The sequence below is a fragment of the Myotis daubentonii genome, chromosome 1 (genome assembly GCF_963259705.1).
Source record: "Myotis daubentonii chromosome 1, mMyoDau2.1, whole genome shotgun sequence".
In the NCBI taxonomy this organism is placed as follows: domain Eukaryota; kingdom Metazoa; phylum Chordata; class Mammalia; order Chiroptera; family Vespertilionidae; genus Myotis; species Myotis daubentonii.
The window spans coordinates 85,301,971-85,322,051 of record NC_081840.1 but is presented as its reverse complement, the minus strand read 5'-3'; the positions used below and the strand labels follow the sequence as shown (position 1 = coordinate 85,322,051).

Here is a 20,081-nt window from a genome sequence, read left to right as displayed (position 1 = left end):
TATCCTGCATGCCTGATGTTACTTCACTTATAAAGAAATTTGTTTCTAAAAAGTTTATACATTTATAAACTTCTAGTATCTATTGAGTAGTAAATGAGACAGATTTTTCAGAAACAATTTAGAGGAAAATAAACCTCAGTCTTCACATAAGTAACAGCAAAGAAATCCAAAGGGCTTTTTCCAAAGGCATTTTTGAATTTCAGGTTATTTACTGTAGGTATAAAGAACAAAAAACTTAGCATTTATATAATTTCTAATATACAGGGTGGGGTAAAAGGTTCACAGCTGTCCATATGGAAAACAATACGATAACTAATCCTATATAATAAAGAGGGAATATGCAAATTGCCCGCCACTCCACCACAAAGATGGGAGCACCCACAGTGGAGGCTGAGTTCCCGTAATGAGCCTTAAGGAGCAATCAGCAGGGACCTGAGGCTGTGCCCTTCCCCGCCTCGTCCCCGTGAGGCTTGACAGAGGACCTCAAGGCACACCCCCCCCCCTCGCCCTGGCGCCAGGCCAGGGGACCTGAGGCTGAGCGCCCCACCCGGTGGGGCTTGACAAGGGTGGGACAGGCTGGGTCTGGGACTTGCGCAATTTTGAGGCGCACGTGGATGGGTGGGGACTTGACTCTGGGTCCTGTGGTGCGCTCCAGACTCTGACAGGAGGAAGATTTTCATATACATTTTACTAATTTTCTTTCATCTCTGACACTTCTATTATAGAGAAAGGGCAAATAGCAACATTAAAATATTTCCTCTAATCCCCTTTTAATGTGCACGAATTTTGTGCACCGGGCCACTAGTTAAAAATACAAGAATAAACTGTTTCTGTGTACTCACAACTGTTAACCTACTTTTGCCCAACCCCGTATGTTCTTTCTTGTATTTTTATTAAGAATCTATTTTTATATTTCAAATGCAAACATAGTCATATCTTCACAAAAGTTTAGAATCCAATTTTAGAAGTTCCAAACATATAAAACTTTCTTAAAGACTTCTTTTTCTGAGAATTACTTCATTTCATGTCAGTTATTTTAAGCTTAAATGATTCTCAGTGTTTAAAGCAGCTTTATAAATCAGAAAAATATACTTGCTAAGAATATATATTTTTTAAGAATCTTGGGTGCACAGCATTGGATTTATCAAGATTGCCAGATAGTCATCATAATAAACCATGTTTAGGATAAAGAAGTTCTTGACTGCTTGGTCACCTTTTCATCTTCCCTTTTCAGGGACATTTTATTTTTATATGGAACGTACCTCTTGGAATGGATTTTTGTTCCTCGGAACTGAGCTGTAACAAAAAAAAAAAACATACTGAAAATTTCACCCATGGCTTTTCTGATGAGAAAAACAGGCATGGGGGACACACACACACACACACACACACACACACACAATTACATATATATTTACAATTCTTCCTCCTTCACTGTCTTGGAGGGTGGGTCCTTTAGTTTTGTGTAGCCAGGTAATGAATTGGGATGCAGAGGAAGAATACAGAAGAGGTACATGTCTCAGTGTCTAAAAGGAAATGGGGCAACCTATGGACTTCAAAATTATAGGAGAAGACTGAGCAGCAGCTCCCATATGGAGTGGAAATCTGGGTTTAAGATGAGTTGATAAAGTATATATTTTAGTGATAAATTATATAAAATTTTTACCATACTCAACATAATATTACAGTTGTGAGTATCTACATTTGTGAAAAAAGTATGTAAACGGGAAGGATAACAACAATTTAGGAAAGAAAGGGGGAAAGGAGTAGGGATCTGTATTCTACTGTAGCTCTCACACACACACACACACACACACACACACATATATGTATCTCTATATTAATATTACATACAAATTACATATTTATTTATACTAGTATATTTATAATATAGTTTAACAATACTTCCTTAGTGTTCAAGAGGTCTTTTTATGAAGATGTTTTCAAAGCTCTTGTGAATCAAATGTATATTTGTTTTGAGTGCTAAAACAGGCTGCACAAAGACAACTCAGTTCTTCTTCAGAAGCAATTTTTGAAAATCCCAACCAAGAGGAGAGAGCTATTGTAACTTCCCCTGGTTACTCGGAGGCTTATTCCACAGCCCTATCGTCTTGTCCTCATTTCTCCGGCCCACTGGAATATTCCACAGAAACCAGAGCCCACCTGACTGAAACACCTCCTCAGTATTTAAATTCCTTCTAGAGAGCTTTAGTTCAGCCATCACCAAGCTTTCGGACCTCATGGACCGTCAGTGGTCTGCGGACCACCAGTTGGCAACCATTGATCCAAAGGTTTCCTTAAATCAGCGGTTGCCAAGCTTTCGGACCTCACAGACCACTGGTTGGTGACCACTGCTTTAGTTGCTCTAAGAGTAGAAGTGGAATGCGAAGAGTTAAGACTTAAGTAGCACAGCATTACTAGTTACAAATCACCCAGATCCAGTTGTGATGAGATTAGCTCAGAGGAGGAGGAAAGCCTGAGCTCCTGTCTTATCAATACCAGATTCCTCCTCATTATCATACATAACGTACAAGTCGATGAAAAGAGCTCCTCAGTAAGTTTCTAAGAAGAAAAATGTATTTACTTGTTAGCATATACAAATGCAAGGAAGAATATTGAGATAGGAAAGGAATTGTAAAATCCAGTTTTAAAGTGTGCACTCAGTGGTTTTATATATTTACAGAGTTGTAAAACCATTACCAGTGTCTACTTCAGAACTTTTTTTATCCCCAAAAGAAGCCCCAATACCCATTAGTGGTCACTCTTCATCTCTCTCTTCTATAACTTATCTTTTGTCAATTCCTTCTTGCCAGCTATAGCTGCTATCAGCAGCTTCTTTTGCAACTTTGGGAGTATTTCTAATAAGTTCAAAAATGAGAATAACCTTTTAAGTTACCAAAACTACCAAATAAGCAGCTATCTAGTGATTAGATTATCTATCCTGACTACCTACAAAGATGAGAAAGCTTGGGGTAAAGCAAAGACAAAGTTCTAAAGATCCCAAACATAAGGGACAAGCAAGAAAGCAGCTTCATTCAAGTTCTGGTGCTAGAAACAATGATTTTAAGGTTTTTCTCCCTCCTAAATATGCCTATTTTTTTTTCTGCATCTTTTAGGCTATTTTTCATACCACCATGAATTAAATCTTGAAAAATAATATTCATAATAAACTAAACAAATACCATACCATTTTTGTCATAAAATATAGAAATTATCTGTAGAAAGTTTCATTGTCAAAATGTATGTACAGCAATCTATAGCAACTTAGATTACATGGGCCAGTTAAGTAAAAAATAAAAACAAATAAAAACCGGTAACTGCCCTGGCCAGTGTTACTCAGTGGTTAGAGCATCAGCCTGAGCACTAAAGGGTCTCAGGTTTGATTCCTGGTCAAGGCACATACTTGGGTTGCAGGTTCAATCCCTGGCCCTGGTTGGGGGATATACAGGGGGCAACCAATCGATGTGTGTCTCTTTCACACTGATGGATGTCTCTCTCTCTCCCCCTCCCCTTCCACTCTCTAGAAATCGATGGGAAAAAATATTCTCGAGGATTAACAACAACAAAACACCCCTTCCGCCTTACCCCCCCAAGAAAGAACCCAACTGCTTTCTAACATAAAGACACATTTTTTCATTTGGTCCAATAAAGAGTATTTATTTAAAAACATACATATTATCCAAGATCCTCTTTCCCCCCACAGGTTGTTATACCACCACCATTTCACTAAAAACAAAGCAAAAAACATCTAAAGGTACTTTTATGTGTATATCTTGGAAGGAAAAGCACCAAAACATTTAAGTATAATTACCAGTGATTATCTCTGGGTTTACTTACCAGTTTTCTATGCAGTTTAAATTTTTAATATTAAGCAGTTATTTATTACAAAAATAATTATGTTATTTCCCTTCTTGGCAGGGGTGGGGAAACCTACAACAAATACACAAGAGCTGCTTACCTGTCATTGCCCCGTAGCATTTTGGGATCAAAATATCTAAAGTCATCAGTTTCCTATTAAAAAAATAAAATTTTACCATGACTATGGAATTTCTCTTCAGAAAGGTACAGTTTGGCTTAATTTATTTTAATGAATCTATTAATCTGGTAGAACGTGTAACCACCACCACCACCATTTACCGAGCCCTTACTATATGTTAAGCATTATTCTACTGCTTTCGATAAAATAACTTAATCCCAATAATATCAATGAGGTGGTTATTATTATTATCCCTATTTTTCAGGTTAGCAAGCTGGAGTACAGAGAGTATATAACTTTGCTAAGGTCACATAATTAGCTTTTATATTAACTCCAGGATCTGAGCCCAGGTAATCTAGTTTTAATGCCCACACCTTAACCAATATGCTATACAGTACTGTTTCTTGAAAATGTATCAGGTTTACAAGTGATGTATTTCTGTTTTTAGAATCTTATTATCTTTATATGTCCATGATTTTTTTAAAAAATGTATTTTTATTGATTTCAGAGAGGAAGGGAGAGGGTGAGAGAGAAACAACAATGATGAGAGAGAACCACTGATTGGTTGCCTCCTGCATGCTCCACACTGGGGATTGAGCTCACAACCTGGGCATGGGCCCTGAACAGGAATCAAACCTGGGACCCTTGAGTCCTCAGGCCCACGCTCTATCCACTGAACCAAACTGGCTAGGCCTATATGTCCATGATTTTATTGAATATACAGAATACCGAATACAGGTTCACAACCTCTTATTTGAAACATTTCAAGTTAAATGTATATTGGAATTTTGAATTTAAATCTTTTAGTTTTCAGAACAATTTGGATTTCAGAAGTGGTAGATAAGGGGTTGTGGACCTCCTCTATATTGGAAACTAGCGTCTTGATATTAAAGGAGTTGGAAAGTACTGCTTTACTGCTTATGATGCAATCACTTACTAATCTCTGCCTCCCTCTCTCCTCCCATGGCCCACTCAGCCAAAGGAACTCATTCTTTTCTACCGTATAGATGGCACTATCCAAACCTGATTGATGACAAACTACTAATGTGTTGCCACTATCAGGTCTTGTACTCAGTGGTGAACAGTGCTAATCAATCACAGAACTCACAGTGAACCAAATACAATGTCAGATCCATTAATTAATACTCTGCTCCAGTAAACCATTACCGGCTAGATTTACAAGGCAAGATAAAACGTATCTGGTACAGCCTTAATCCTTTTCTTTCAGTTTATTCAATTAAGACAAATAAAAAGAGGACCTTCAATTAACAAATGTAAGTGATAAGAATGCACCTAGAATTAGCTTAGAGCATTTTAAAGCCTTTAAGATAAGATACATTCAAGATTACTAGCTAAGTCTAACTTAGTGCACTTTGCTAATCTTTTCAATGCCTCAAACTAATCTGCAAATAGGAGAGGAACCAGGAACCATTCAAAATATTTTACATATTATTACATTTAATTCTTATTAAGCACCTAAGTGTGTAATAAATATTAGCTATTACCATTACCACTGTCATTATCATCTCAGCTTCAAGATAAGGATAGTAATAAAATACACTAAACTTCCTCGACCCCTTGTAGATTTGGTATCAGTCTAAAATTTCACATTTATTTATACCTTTATTTTTTATTACTGTTTGGAATATCTTCTATTCATTTAACTGCCTATAATGAAGTCATATTCGCTAAGATAATTATAAATGTGTATTTCTTGCAGGCTTTTTAAGAGAGCTCCTTCCTCATATATTCTAGGATGCAGTAATAAAATCTATTATTATTACAATAGAGGCCTGGTGCATGAATTCGTGCATGGGTGGGGTACCTCGGCCTGGCCAGCAATCAGGGCTGATTGGGCCCGGCTGGGGGGAGGGACTGAGGCAAGTTAACCAGCTGCAGGAGGTTGGCTGTGGGAGCCCACTGACCACCAGGGGGCAGCTCCTGTTTGAGCGTCTGCCCCCTGATGGTCAGTGTGTCATCATAGTGAACAGTTGTTCGGTTGACCTGTTGCTTAGGCTTTTATATATATAGATGGCATGCTATTTTCTCTATATCGATTCCCAGATGGAAAAACCCAATTCTTTTATTATTATTATAGACAACACTCTTACTCCTTTCATAATTGTAATTGCTCCAATGGGGAATGTTTTATTACACTGTATCTTTGTTTTCATATGGGCAGATTTAAAATTATTTCGATTAATTTCCTTTAATAGTAGAATCATCCTAATAATAGACAAACATGGTAATTGACCATACCTTCGCTACACCTCCCATTGGCTAATCAGCACGATATGCAAATTAACCACCAACAAAGATGGTGGCTAATTTGCATACGGCAGGCAGGGCAGGCCAGCGCGAGCCACCATCCGGGCCCCTGTGTGCCGCCTAAGCCCCGCCCCCAGCCGGGACCCCCATATGCGGCCCTGGGCAGCGGGACCCTACGGCCGTGATTGTGATTGTAATTGTAAACCGGGCCGCAGGCAAGGTGGCACCCCGGGATCCAAGAGGTGCCTTGCCTGTGGCCTGTGATCGTGATCATAAAGCCGGGCCGCAGGCAAGGCGGCACCCCGGGACCCAGGAGCCCATTGGCGAGGTCTGCGGGTGAAGCAGTGATCAAGCTATGAGGGGGAGGGTGGGGGGCGGAAGGAGCTATAGGAGCAGCTCTGGCTGGAGACTGAAGACTCCCGCCAGAGCGAGGAGCAAAGACTGAAGGCTCCAGCCACAGCGAAGACTGTGTCCAGAGCGAAGATGGAAGGTGGTTGGCCAGAGTGAAGGTCTGGGTCCTGGGTGCCAGAGGAAAACTGGTGCTGGCAGCCAGGGGAAAGAAGGCCTACTACACGAATCTTTGTGCAACGGGCCTCTAGTGTTTTAATAATTACAAAAAACTTACACATTAATGTGAAGATTCTGTTCTCATTCTCTTTCTAGGCTGGGATCTTAAACCTCGCTACCAAGTCTAAAATGATCCAGATCAACCCAAACTAGGGTGTTGCTGGGAATAGGATCATGCTACCTTTCTCAATTCCAGACTCTTACGATGATAACCATTCTCTAGTTGCCACACTAACAAGCTGGGCTGTTTAATGAAACAGGTTGTAGCAATTTTTACATTCCTTTTTCAAATTATAAACAGATAGCTTGGAAACTGATTCTTTAAGTAAATGCTAACAATATTTACTCATTTGTCTATTCACTCAACAATTTATCTCTCCATTTACTTTTCAGCCCCTAAGAGTTTAGTACCACCTGAACACATACACTTAAAAATTTCACTATGCATTCCTCTCCTAATTTTCAGAAAATTAAATTGGTTTGGTTCTCCTTATGTTATACCAGCTGATACTTACTATTCTTTTTCATTTACACAAACGTGCTCCTTAGGATATATTTTATATTAAACTAGAGGCCCTGTGCACAAAAATTTGTGCACTTGGGGGGGTGTCCCTCAGCCCGGACTGTGCCCTCTCACAGTCTGGGACCCCTCGGGGGATGACCACTTGCTGGTTTAGGCCTGCTCCCCGGGGGATTGGGCCTAAGATGGCAATCAGACATTCCTCTGGCAGCCCGGCAGCCCTCAGAGGATGTCCACTTGCCAGCGGGGAGCAGACCTAAGCTGCAGTCGGACATCCTTAGTGCTGCTGAGGAGCCAGGAGAGTCTCCCACCACCACCACTGTACTGGCAGCCATCAGCCTGGCTTGTGGCTGAGCAGAGCTCCCCCATGTGAGAGCGCACTGACCACCAGAGGGCAGCTCCTGCATTGAGCGTCTGCCCCCTGGTGGTCAGTGTGTGTCATAGTGACCAGCCATTCCCAGTCTTTCTGCTGTTAGGGTCAGTTTGCATATTACCCTTTTACTATATAGGACAGAGGCCTGGTGCACGGGTGGGGGCCAGCTGGTTTGCCCTGAAGGGTGTTCCAGATCAGGGTGGGGGTCCCGCTTGGGTGCCTGGCCAGCCTGGGTGAGGGGCTGATAGCTGTTTGCAGCTGGTCACACCCCCTTCAGGGTGGGGGTCTCCACTGGGGTGCCTGGCCAGTCTGGGTGAGGGGCTGAGGGCCGTTTTCAGGCTGGCGGGAGACTGAAGCTCCCAGCCCCTCCTTTTTTTCTTTTTTCTTTTTATTCTGGGATTTATTTACCTTCTATAATTGAAACACTGTTGCCGTCACTGGCGCTCCCAACTCTGAGGCTGCGGCCCGCTGAAAGCAGGTATCTGGGGTTTGTTTAGCTTCTATAAATGAAACATTGTTGCTTCCCGAGCTCAGAGTCGGGCCACGGCAGGCGGGGAACCTTGGCTTCCTCCATCACTGGAGCAAGCAAGCCCCCTGCTCGCTTCAGCTGCGTGGCTGCCGGCCGCCATCTTGGTTGGCGGTTAATTTGCATATCGCCTTGATTAGCCAATGGGAAGTGTAGCGGAGGTACAGTTAATTACCCTTTTTGTCTTTTGTTAGATAGGATTATACATATAGAATATACATTTAATTTGGATGAGGACTGCCAGAATGGTTGTAGTAGTTGAGAAACCAATTCCTATTATCTGTGACAATGGCTAAAAAAGAACATGGACTCTTTTCTGTCCCTCATGTAGTCTGTTGTAATTAAGGTCACAACAAATTCATCTTTTATCACCTTCATAGAGTCAGTTAGATATGTTTAACAATTTTACAAGTATAATGTTATATGCTACTCACAGGGTTTGACTTCATTTCCATGAGATTGTCTAAAATACGAGTTACAGGTAGATTCTGTGGAAGAGATTAGTATTTTCATGAGAAAAGTTCTCTATTATCAAACAATGCAATCATTCTACAGTTAAGTATGCTTACCTTCCAATTGAACACATTCTAAGATTAAGTATTCTGTGAATGGTTTTACAGACATAAATAGCTTGGCACCACTGAAGTTTCCATAGAAAAATACACCTCTAAATCAAAAGGTCCTTTTAATGTGTAGGTGTATCTAGATTTTACATGTTTGGGCTTCTTTACTTTGTTTGTTAGATGTTTGCTTTTTAATACTAGCAATGGAAAGCTTTTGTTTTGATCACGTAAGATTCCTAATGTTACTTTTTTTTTTCATTTCCTCTTTGCAAATTGTAAGTTTCTTTAAAAACAGAGTAACTTAAACTTTGTGAAGATGTATGAGATTAAATGACCTATCAGAGTTGTTTCATTTCTACTGTATATTCTTCTAAGCTAAAAGATACTTGTGCTCTTTGAAAAATGGGGAAATGAATATATACAAACTTTACTGACCATTTTTTATTTTGCCTGGGATAAATTCCAAATTTTCAATGACATTCTGCAATGTCTTTTTATGGAACAAACTGCACCTTGAACATGAAATGTATAATACTACTGTTGGCAGAAGATTGCCTTTTGACATGCTTACATGCCTTTGGGATAAGTAATACTATTGTTACATTTCAGTCTGATGATTTTTATCATTATTTTGAAAATAACAACACAAGGAGTATAGAAAATTTACTATGTGACTATTATGCCTATTCAAAGTGCATTCCTACGGGATGGTATTCTGCCTACTTTGAACTGGTATTTCCTTTGTGAGCTGTACAGGAAGTTCTGGAAAAAAGTTTTGAATCTTAGAGACTTTACACAACAAAGGCAACATTAAGTCTGATTATTTAAATATCTGTATATAGCACACTACTATTTTACAAGGAGTTTTACTTTCCTTAGGCAATACAACATTTCAGTGTTACTAAAATGGACCATCACTAAGGAAAATACTGCCTTGAGCAAACAGAAAAATATGCATTTTTTTCTTTTACTTTCTCTAGATGGCAAGTAGAAGTCTTTTAAAATTAAAGCTATTTCATTATTATCTGATATTTGTGTTGGCCAGGAACTTTTTAATGTAAACACAGCAACAAATGCTCCAGCTGACTGCGTTTCCTGAATTCTATTATTTAGAATTAAAGAAAAAAAAAAGTAGCACAAAAATGTTACCTTTTAAGTTTGTTTCAAGTAAAATTGAGTTTGTTCATGTAAGAATAAGTCTAAACCATTACTTTCTCTAAGGAACAATGGTGCAGATTTAAATCTACAAAAATGCTTTATCCAAAAGAAAAAACTATAGTTATAAATTTTTTTCCAGGCAATACTAACAGAAAACAATGGAGAACTTTGCAACATAACAGAGAGAAATAATTTTTTAAAAATCTGGATCAAGGGAACATTATAAATTATAAGATTTTATTAAAATTAACTTTATATACATATAACTCCCTTCAGTTCCCTGAATTGTACTATTTGATTTGTGCAATGGAGAAAAATTCTGAAGAGATTTTATAAAGTCATAAGTCATATTACTTTTATTATATTAGTGAAAATAATTGAAAATTTTTTTATACCAATGTCTCATGATAAATCTTTATTTAGTATAGAAATATGATTTTTCCATGGGACAGACAGTCGAATCTCAGAGGGAAGGCAAGGATGGGTGGGTGGGAAGAAAGAGATCAACCATAGAACTTGTATGCACATCTACATAACCCATGGACACAGACAATAGGGGACGGGGGTTGGGGGTAGGCTAGAAGGAGTCATTGGGGCAAAAAAGGGGACATAAGTAAAACTTTTAACAATATTAAAAAATAAGATTTTAAAAAAAGATACAAATTTTGCTCTTTATTTTATAGTTCAGTAGATACCAAAGACAAGCCTACCAGTGAATAGGCCATTAAATAACATAAGAAAAATTTCCTTCTAGCTGGCAGAATAGTTAAAACATTCATAAGCCCATAAACAATTCTTTATATTTCTGTCTGGTCTTTACAACCAGATAACGCCAAAGAATCATTTATCACTTCTGCACCATACAATATTCACACACTGTCACAGATGAAGGGAAACTTCATGTGTAGAGAATGATAAAGGAAATATATGATGTCTTTAAAGGTATAAGAAAGAGTACTTTAGGGAGAACCAAGATGGCGGCATAGGTTAACGCCGGAGTTTGCTGCTTTGAACAACTACTTCAAAAGTGAAACTAAAATACGGAACGGACATCACCCAGAACCACAGGAACGCTGGCTGAGTGGAAGTCCTACAACTAGGAGGAAAGAGAAACGCATACGGACACTCAGAGGAGGCGCAGTGCTGAAGTCAAATTCTGAGGTGCGGAGTGCGAGGAGCGGGCTGGCGGCGGAGGGCGCGGTTGGCGTTTTCAATCGGGAGGGAGTCGCAGACTCTGAGCTCCAGATCCGGGCGAGTCTTTAGGGACCCAGACTCAAACGGGAGAAGCGGGACTGTCTGGCTTCGGTCAGAGCGAGTGCAGCTTTCTCTCCCAGCTTTGCAGCGGGTGCTGGGACTCAGAGAGGCAGAGCCCCTGGGGACAGGACTGAGAGCCGCCATAACTGCTCTCTCTGGCCCACCCTGTTGATCCTGTGCGACCCGCCCTGCCCACGCCCTGCACAGAGGCATTTGCCGGATAGCCTCAGGCAAAGGCTAGATTAGCACCTCCCTAGAGGACAGAAGTCCTCTCACTGCTGACACAGCTGATTCTCATAGCCACTTGGCCTGGAGGTCAAACCCTCCCTGGAATTAGCTACAACAATCAAGATTTATCTATAAGACTGTGAACAAAGACCACTAGGGGGTGCACCAAGGAAGCATAACAAAATGCGGAGACAAAGAAACAGGACAAAATTGTCAATGGAAGAAATAGAATTCAGAACCACACTTTTAAGGTCTCTCAAGAACTGTTTAGAAGCTGTCGATAAACTTAATGAGATCTACACGAAAACTAATAAGACCCTCGATCTTATATTGGGGAACCAACTAGAAATTAAGCACACACGGACTGAAATAACGAATATTATACAGACGCCCGACAGCAGACCAGAGGAGCGCAAGAATCAAGTCAAAGATTTGAAATGCAAGGAAGCAAAAAACATCCAACCGGAAAAGCAAAATGAAAAAAGAATCCAAAAATGCGAGGATAGTGTAAGGAGCCTCTGGGACAACTTCAAGCGTACCAACATCAGAATTATAGGGGTGCCAGAAGATGAGAGAGACCAAGATATTGAAAACCTATTTGAAGAAATAATGACAGAAAACTTCCCCCACCTGGTGAAAGAAATGGACTTACAGGTCCAAGAAGCGCGGAGAACCCCAAACAAAAGGAATCCAAAGAGGACCACACCAAGACACATCATCATTAAAATGCCAAGAGCAAAAGATAAAGAGAGAATCTTAAAAGCAGCAAGAGAAAGAAACCGAGTTACCTACAAGGGAATACCCATACGACTGTCAGCTGATTTCTCAACAGAAACTTTGCAGGCCAGAAGGGAGTGGCAAGAAATATTCAAAGTGATGAATACCAAGAACCTACAACCAAGATTACTTTATCCAGCAAAGCTATCATTCAGAATTGAAGGTCAGATAAAGAGCTTCACAGATAAGGAAAAGCTAAAGGAGTTCATCACCACCAAACCAGGATTATATGAAATGCTGAAAGGTATCCTTTAAGAAGAGGAAGAGGAAGAAAAAGGTAAAGATACAAATTATGAACAACAAATATGCATCTATCAACAAGTGAATCTAAGAATCAAGTGAATAAATAATCTGATGAACAGAATGAACTGTTGATTATAATAGAATCAGGGACATAGAAAGGGAATGGACTGACTATTCTTGGGGGGGAAAGGGGTGTGGGAGATGTGGGAAGAGACTGGACAAGAATCGTGCACCTATGGATGAGGACAGTGGGTGGGGAGTGAGGGCGGAGGGTGGGGCGGGAGCTGGGAGGAGGGGAGTTATGGGGGGGAAAAAAGAGGAACAAATGTAATAATCTGAACAATAAAGATTTAATTAAAAAAAAAAAAAAAAAAAAAAAAAAAAAAAGAAAGAGTACTTTAGAAAATAATTTATGAGACCTCTCTTTCACCAACTTTTTACTCTTTGCCTAAATAAAGGCTTGAATTGAGTTAATCGTTTTAAAATCAGTTTTATATTAATAATTTACATAAGAATAATCAACTTTTGCCCTAACCAGTTTGGCTCAGGGGATAGAGTGTCAGCCTGCGGACTGAAGGGTCCCAGGTTCGATTCTGGTCAAGGGCATGTACCTTGGTTGTGGGCACATCCCCAGTAGGGGGAGTGCACGAGGCAGCTGATTGATGTTTCTCATCGATGTTTCTAACTCTCTATCCCTCTCCATTCCTCTCTTTGAAAAATCAATAAAATATATTTTTTTTTAAAAAAAAGATTAATCAACTTTTATTGATGGAAAAACTGAACTGTGGCAACAGAGAGAAAACAGAACAAAACTATATAATTCTTTTCATTCAACAAATAAGACTGTTACCTTACTCATCTGTAGAAACAAAAAAAACCTGGGTATCTCAATATAAGAGGTATGAATGAAATTTAATCTAATAAAAACCCATTGTTTTAAAAATTGCCAAGCATTATTTATTTATTTATTTATTTTAGTGTTTGGAAACTGCAGTTTCAGAAATAAAGTAAAATATATTATTGTATAGATTAATAACAAAATTTTTATTAGTAGAAAGCCTCTGTAAATATAGATTTGAGAGACAAAGTCCCATACACAATGAATATCCTAAATTAAGGACCACTATTTCTAAAATGTTCAAATTTCAAATGCATAAACTGGAAATTATCTGGAGAGAAAAAAAATAGAAATCTATTTCTAAGAACCCTTTCTAGTTTAAGACCATAGTCATGTTTTATGATTTTAATCACTGTAAAAGTTTAAAGAAAAACACTGTTAATTTTACTTCTGATGGTGTGACTGCTTAAAAACAAATCTGAAATAAAATATACAAATTAATTAAAAAACAGACATTTAAAAAAGACAATACAGCCCTATATCCAAAACAGTTAAAAAGCTCTCCTAGAATTAGCCACTTGTTGCTCTATACTGCCACATGGTCTATGGGGGCTCTTTCTAACTCCCCTTGCAGCCTTGGGCTTGGATGACATGTTGATGATGAAGTCAGCAGTGAGGCTGGGACAAGAGTTGCGGTTTCCTGATTATCAAAGCCATGGAGAATGAAAAGTAGTATGTGGACCTCCGTGAAGAGAATGCCTATTTTGAAGACTATCAGCCAGTAAAGAATAAGATGAGGTATCGACACTGGAAATATACTGGCAATAAGTGATGTATCAACGATAGAAGGGGTGGAATGTTGCCAGTGAAGTGAAGATAGGAGTAATTATAAATCAGAAAGGAATCTATAGGTGAATCTAATATCCACATCAACATCCTGAGATGAGGAAACAGAAAAATACATAAAGTTCTTTCCCCCCCAAATCATAGTATATTAAAGAAAACAGGATTACGTCAACCCAATAAAATAAGTCCAATCCTCCATCAGCCAGCTTCAATAATTATCAACTCATGGCAAATCTTATTTCATTTATATTCACCTACTATTCACTTTCCTAGGCTGTTTCAAAACAAGCTCCCAATATCAAACAATTTTAGCTATCAACATTTCAGTACACATCACCAATATATGCGTTAAAAAATAATCTAACACTATTACCACATCTAAAATAATTAACAATTTCTTAATACAGTTCAATATCTAGTTAGTGTTAAAATTTTCCTGTTGCATCAATTTACTTTTCAGTTTTCTTGTTCAAATCCTTTTTAAAAAATCTTTATTGTTCAGATTACAGTTTTTCCTCTTTTTCCCCCCCATAGCTCCCCTCCACCCAGTTCCCACTCCACCCTCTGTCCTTACCCCTCCCCCCCCACTGTCCTCATCCATAGGTGCACGATTTTTGTCCAGTCTCTTCCCGCATCTCCCTCACACCTCCCCCCCCCCCCCCAAGAATAATCAGTCCACTCCCTTTCTATGCCCCTGATTCTATTATAATCACCAGTTCATTCTGTTCATCAGATTATTCACTTGATTTTCAGATTCACTTGTTGATAGATGTGTATTTGTTGTTCATAATTTGTATCTTTACGTTTTTCTTCTTCCTCTTCTTAAAGGATACCTTTCAGCATTTCAGATAATACTGGTTTGGTGGTGATGAACTCCTTTAGCTTTTTCTTATCTGTGAAGCTCTTTATCTGACCTTCAATTCTGAATGATAGCTTTGCTGGATAAAGTAATCTTGGTTGTAGGTTCTTGCTATTCATCACTTTGAATACTTCTTGCCACTCCCTTCTGGCCTGCATGGTTTCTGGTGAGAAATCAGCTGACAGTCGTATGGGTACACCCTTGTAGGTAACTGTTTTTCTCTTGCTGCTTTTAAGATTCTCTCTTTGTCTTTTGTTCTTGGCATTTTAATTATGATGTGTCTTGGTGTGGTCCTCTTTGGATTCCTTTTGTTTGGGGTTCTCTGCGCTTCCTGGACTTGTAAGTCTATTTCTTTCACAAGTTAGGGGAAGTTTTCTGTCATTATTTCTTCAAATAGGCTTCCAATATCTTGCTCTCTCTCTTCTTCTGGCACCCCCATAATTTGATGTTGGTATGCTTGAAGTTGTCCCAGAAGCTCCTTACACTATCTTCATATTTTTGGATTCCTTTTTCTTTTTGCTTTTCTGGTTGGGTGTTTTTTACTTCTTCATACTTCAAATCTTTGACTTGATTCTTGCAATCCTCTAGTCTGCTGTTGGATCTCTGTATAATATTTTTTATTTCAGTAAGTGTATGCTTAATTTCTAGTTGGTCCTTTTTCATATCCTTAAGGGTCTCACTAGACCAGCCGTGGGCAAACTACGGCCCGCGGCCCGGATCCGGCCTGTTTGAAATGAATAAAACTATTGAAAAAAAAAGACCGTATCCTTTTATGTAATGATGTTTACTTTGAATTTGTATTAGTTCACACAAACACTCCATCCATGCTTTTGTTCCGGCCCTCCGTTCCAGTTTAAGAACACATTGTGGCCCTCGAGTCAAAAAGTTTGCCCACCCCTGCACTAGACTTATTTAGGGTATTACTAAATTTATCAGCTGTTTCTAGAAAATTCTTGAAAAACCTTATAACCGTGGTTTTGAACTCTATATCCAGTAGTTTGCTTTCCTCTATTTCTGTCATTTGTGACCTATTTCTTTGTCTCCGCATTTTTTATGCTTCCCTGTGTTGATAGAGTGGCTTTGTGTGCTAGGTGTCCTATAGGGCCCAGTGGCTCAGCCTCCTCAATTACCTGAGGTGGACACTCTTGGTGCACCCCTTTGTGGGCTTTGTGCACAGTCTTGTTGTAGTTAAGCCTTGATTGTTGTAGGTATCACTGGGAGGAATTGAGCTCCAGGTCAATTGGCTGTGAGAATCAGCTGTGTCTGCAGTGGGAGAACTTCTGTGCTAGAGACACCCTTCTGGGGCAAGACTTGCTTCAGTGGGGCTTTGGTGCTCACTGAGTCTGCCCCCCTAGTGTGTCCCATATGGATCTGAGGAGTTATAATCTGGATGGTCCCACTCTTACCACTGGGTACATTGGCTCTTGAATCTCCAGGGAGGTGCTAATTTAGCCTCTGCCTGAGGCTACCCAGCAGGAGCTATGGAGAGATCTACAGATTCCTCTTCTTTGTTAGGGATTTGGAGGTGCCCAGATGAGGCCAAGCTGTGAAGCAATGCAAGCTGCTGTGGGGCCTTGAGCCTTGTTTTGGATGTTCTGGGTCTCTCTGACCCAGATGCAGTTTGTTAGGTAATTTTAGATTGCAAAGGGCCATGTCATTCATATGCAAAAGCCTCTGCGCACAGCTTGGGTGTGGTGGGGTCTCAGGGAATCAACAGGGCGGAGCAAACAGCTATGTCTGATCTTCAGTCCTGCCCTAAGAGGTCCCGGGTCTCAGTGTCCCGAGGTAATCGCTGCAAGCAGCTCTGAGAGAAAGCCGCCCTTGAGTTCCACCTGCTGCCAGACAGTCCAGTTTCTCCCCATATGAGTCTGGGTCCCCAGAGACTCGCTTGGAGCTGGAGCCGGGGTCGTCGGGAGCTTGAGACTCCCTCCCAATTGAAAAAGACAACCGCATCCTCAGTTGCCAACCCTTTCCGTGCACGCATCCATACCTCTGCATTTTACTTCCGCACCTCCTCTGAGTCTCAGTGTGCTTTTCTCTTCCCTTCTAGTTGTAGAATTTCCAGCCAGCCAGCCTTCCTGTGGTTCTGGATGATGTCTGTTTTGTCTTTTAGTTGTATTTTTGAAGTGGTTGTGCGAGGCTGCAATTTCAGGTGTTTACCTATGCCGCCATTTTGGTTTCTCCTAAATTACTCAGAATTTTATAAGTGTGAAACAGAACGTATCTCTAGCAGTCTCTTCCCTGGCATCTCTTTCCTTTTAGTCCCCCAAATGCCCCAGATCTCCCACCATAGCACCACTATTTTAGATCATTAGGAAAATGTAACTTTAAAAGTAGATTTGTACGAGTGTCCTGACTAATGAGTTTTTTTGAAATACAAGCCGTCTCTCCGCCAATTTTTTGCTTTGAGTTGCAAGCTCAAAAAAATTCGGGTTACGAGCCAGCTTCAGATACCCCAACGCTAGTTGGTGCAGCGAACGTCACAGTGATTTGACATACGAGTAATTTGAGTATGAGCTCCGTCACAGAACGAATTAAACTCGTAAGTCAAGGCCCCACTGTATTAGCTTAAATAGATCTAGAAAAAGAGACTCATTTTTAAGTATTGACTGACAAAGATAATAAACACACATGTCGAGGTTTGAAAAGGATGTAGAGAAACAGGCACTGTAATTCATGGCAAATTGCTACAACTTTTCTGGAGGACAATTTGGCAATATTTATTTTAAGAACAATTTATTAAAGAGAAATGTTTACTCCTTTGATTCTAAATGAATTCTAGGAATCTCTATATATAAAAGCCTAAGCGACCAGCCGACCAGGCAACTGGCCGGTAGCCATGACACACAACTGACCACCAGGGGGCAGATGCTCAACACAAAAGCAGAAACCACAGGCATGGAAACATGTAACAGATTGATGAATCCCAGAGGGAAGGGGGGTAATGGGGAAGGCAGGAAGAGATTAACCAAAGATCTTATATGGATAGTAGAGGCCTGGAGCACAAGTTCATGCACTATGGGGTCCCTCGGCCTGGCCTGTGCCATCTTGCAATCTGGGATCCCTCGGGGGATGGCGGAGAGCCACTTTCGGCCCGATCCCCAGAGGTCAGGCTGAGGGGCCTGTGCTTAGGCTTTCATATATACAGACTAGAGGCCCGATGTAGAAAATTCATGCAAGAGTAGGCCCACGCAGCCCCGGCTGCCTCCGCCGGCCCTTCCACTGTCCAGCTGTCTGGTCAATTTGCATATTATGCTTTTATTATTATAGAGTAGAGGCCCAGTGCACAGATTCATGCACCGGTGGGGTCCCTCAGCCTGCCCAGCACCCTCCCACAATCTGGGACCCCTCAGGGGATGTTGGAGAGCCGGTTTCGACCCGATCCCTGCAGGCCAGGCTGAGGGATCCCACCGGTGCACAAATCCATGCACTGGGCCTTCGTCATAAAGATACTCAGAGATGAATACTCACCCAGAAAAAACTAACATTTAAAACTTAGGTGCATACCCTTCAATATCCTCTATTTTTCTCTCTCTTTTTTTTTTTTTTGAAACAACAATAACAAATAATCATCTGGGACCGTTTTTGCAATATGACTTTTATTTTTATTTCACAACATACTCTCCCCCCACCAAATCAAAAACTATTCCCTCTAATTTGAACCTAAAAAGTTTTATTAACATCCACTTGAAAAAAAAATGGCATGGCTCACCTTGTCATTACGGCAGTAATGTTGTACACATAATCAAGAGTCATTTCTCAAAGTTGTGATTTGCAATGTTAAGAAAACAAAAGGGCCTTAAAGTTGAAGAGATAATTAATTTTTATATTTTAAGAACTCTAGGTAAAAACAAATTTTGTGTTAACACAATAAAATATTTAGGTTGATTAGTTTAGATGCATCTTTACTGGCATCATTAGAGGACATATATCATGTGCCTATATATATATAAAAGCCTAAGTGACTGTACCACAGTTCAACCATTCCACCAGTAGCTATGATGCGCACTGACCCAGGGGGAAGATGCTCAATGCTCAGGCATAGAAACATGGAACAGAGTGATGAATCTCAGAGGGAAGGGAGAGGAGAGAGGGCAGGAAGAGATTAACAAAAGATCTTCTATGCATACGAGAGGCCCAGTGCAAGGATTCTTGCACTGGTGCTTGCACTGTTGGAGTCCCTTGTCCTGGCCTTGGGGATCAGCCAAAACCAGCCCAGTGCGTGGATTCATGCACTGGTGGGGTCCCTCATCCTGGCCTGCACCCTTTTGCAATCCAGGACCCCTCAGGGGATGTCAGACTGCTGTTTTCGGCCCAGTCCCCAAAGGCCAGGCCAAGGGACCCCACTGGTGCACAAATCCATGCACTGGGCCTCTAGTAAGGTAATAAGTTCAAAATAAAAATATGGGAATTGGAAAATGGCAGATGAATAGGCACACGTGTTGTGCACCTCGTCCAGGGGCCAGACTAAAAAAGCAACTAAATTAGAGAACATCCACCTGGAATTAACAAATTAGACACAGCTGTGGAGACAATTTACAAGAAGGAAGGGCAGAAGATGCCTGGAAAACAGCAGGAATGTGGACTTGGGTTGGAGAGGGATTCTTGGCCACCATGCTGAGAAGGTGAGGAGGGCCCTAACCGGTTTGGCTCAGCGGATAGAGCCTCGGCCTGTGGACTCAAGGGTCTCAGGTTCGATTCTGGTCAAGGGCATGTACCTTGGTTGTGGGCACATCCCCAGTAGGGGGTGTGCAGGAGGCAGCTGATCGATGTTTCTCTCTCATCGATGTTTCTAACTCTCTATATCCCTCTCCCTTTCTCTCTGTAAAAAACCAATAAAATATATTTAAAAAAAAAAAAAGGTGAGGAGTAAGCTGCATTGCACCGAAGCTGCATCCCTTGGCAACAGGCATGAAAAGGAAAAGCCACAGGGCTGGTGGTTGCTGGGGAATCTAGATGTAAAACCGCAGCCACGCAAGGCTGTGGTGTTCTGAAAAGTGGGCTGAGCAGCACGGTGCCCGGGGGGGGGGGGGGGGGGGGGGAGAACCTGCAGTTTCGTAGTTGTTTTGCTTTTGGTTGTCTTTG

General features: G+C 40.7%; 1 protein-coding gene across 2 annotated transcripts in view; it reads right to left on the bottom strand.

Annotated features, from left to right (window-relative positions):
* Positions 1 to 20,081, bottom strand: part of SCFD1 (sec1 family domain containing 1) — a 128,611-nt gene that overhangs the window by 10,639 nt on the left and 97,891 nt on the right. For both annotated transcript variants that reach the window (XM_059709712.1, XM_059709720.1), the window contains 3 exons: positions 8,665 to 8,718; positions 3,959 to 4,011; positions 1,263 to 1,296 (listed from right to left, as the gene is read on the bottom strand). In XM_059709712.1, coding sequence (XP_059565695.1) covers positions 1,263 to 1,296; positions 3,959 to 4,011; positions 8,665 to 8,718 — 141 coding nt within the window. The remainder of the gene's footprint in view (positions 1 to 1,262; positions 1,297 to 3,958; positions 4,012 to 8,664; positions 8,719 to 20,081) is intronic.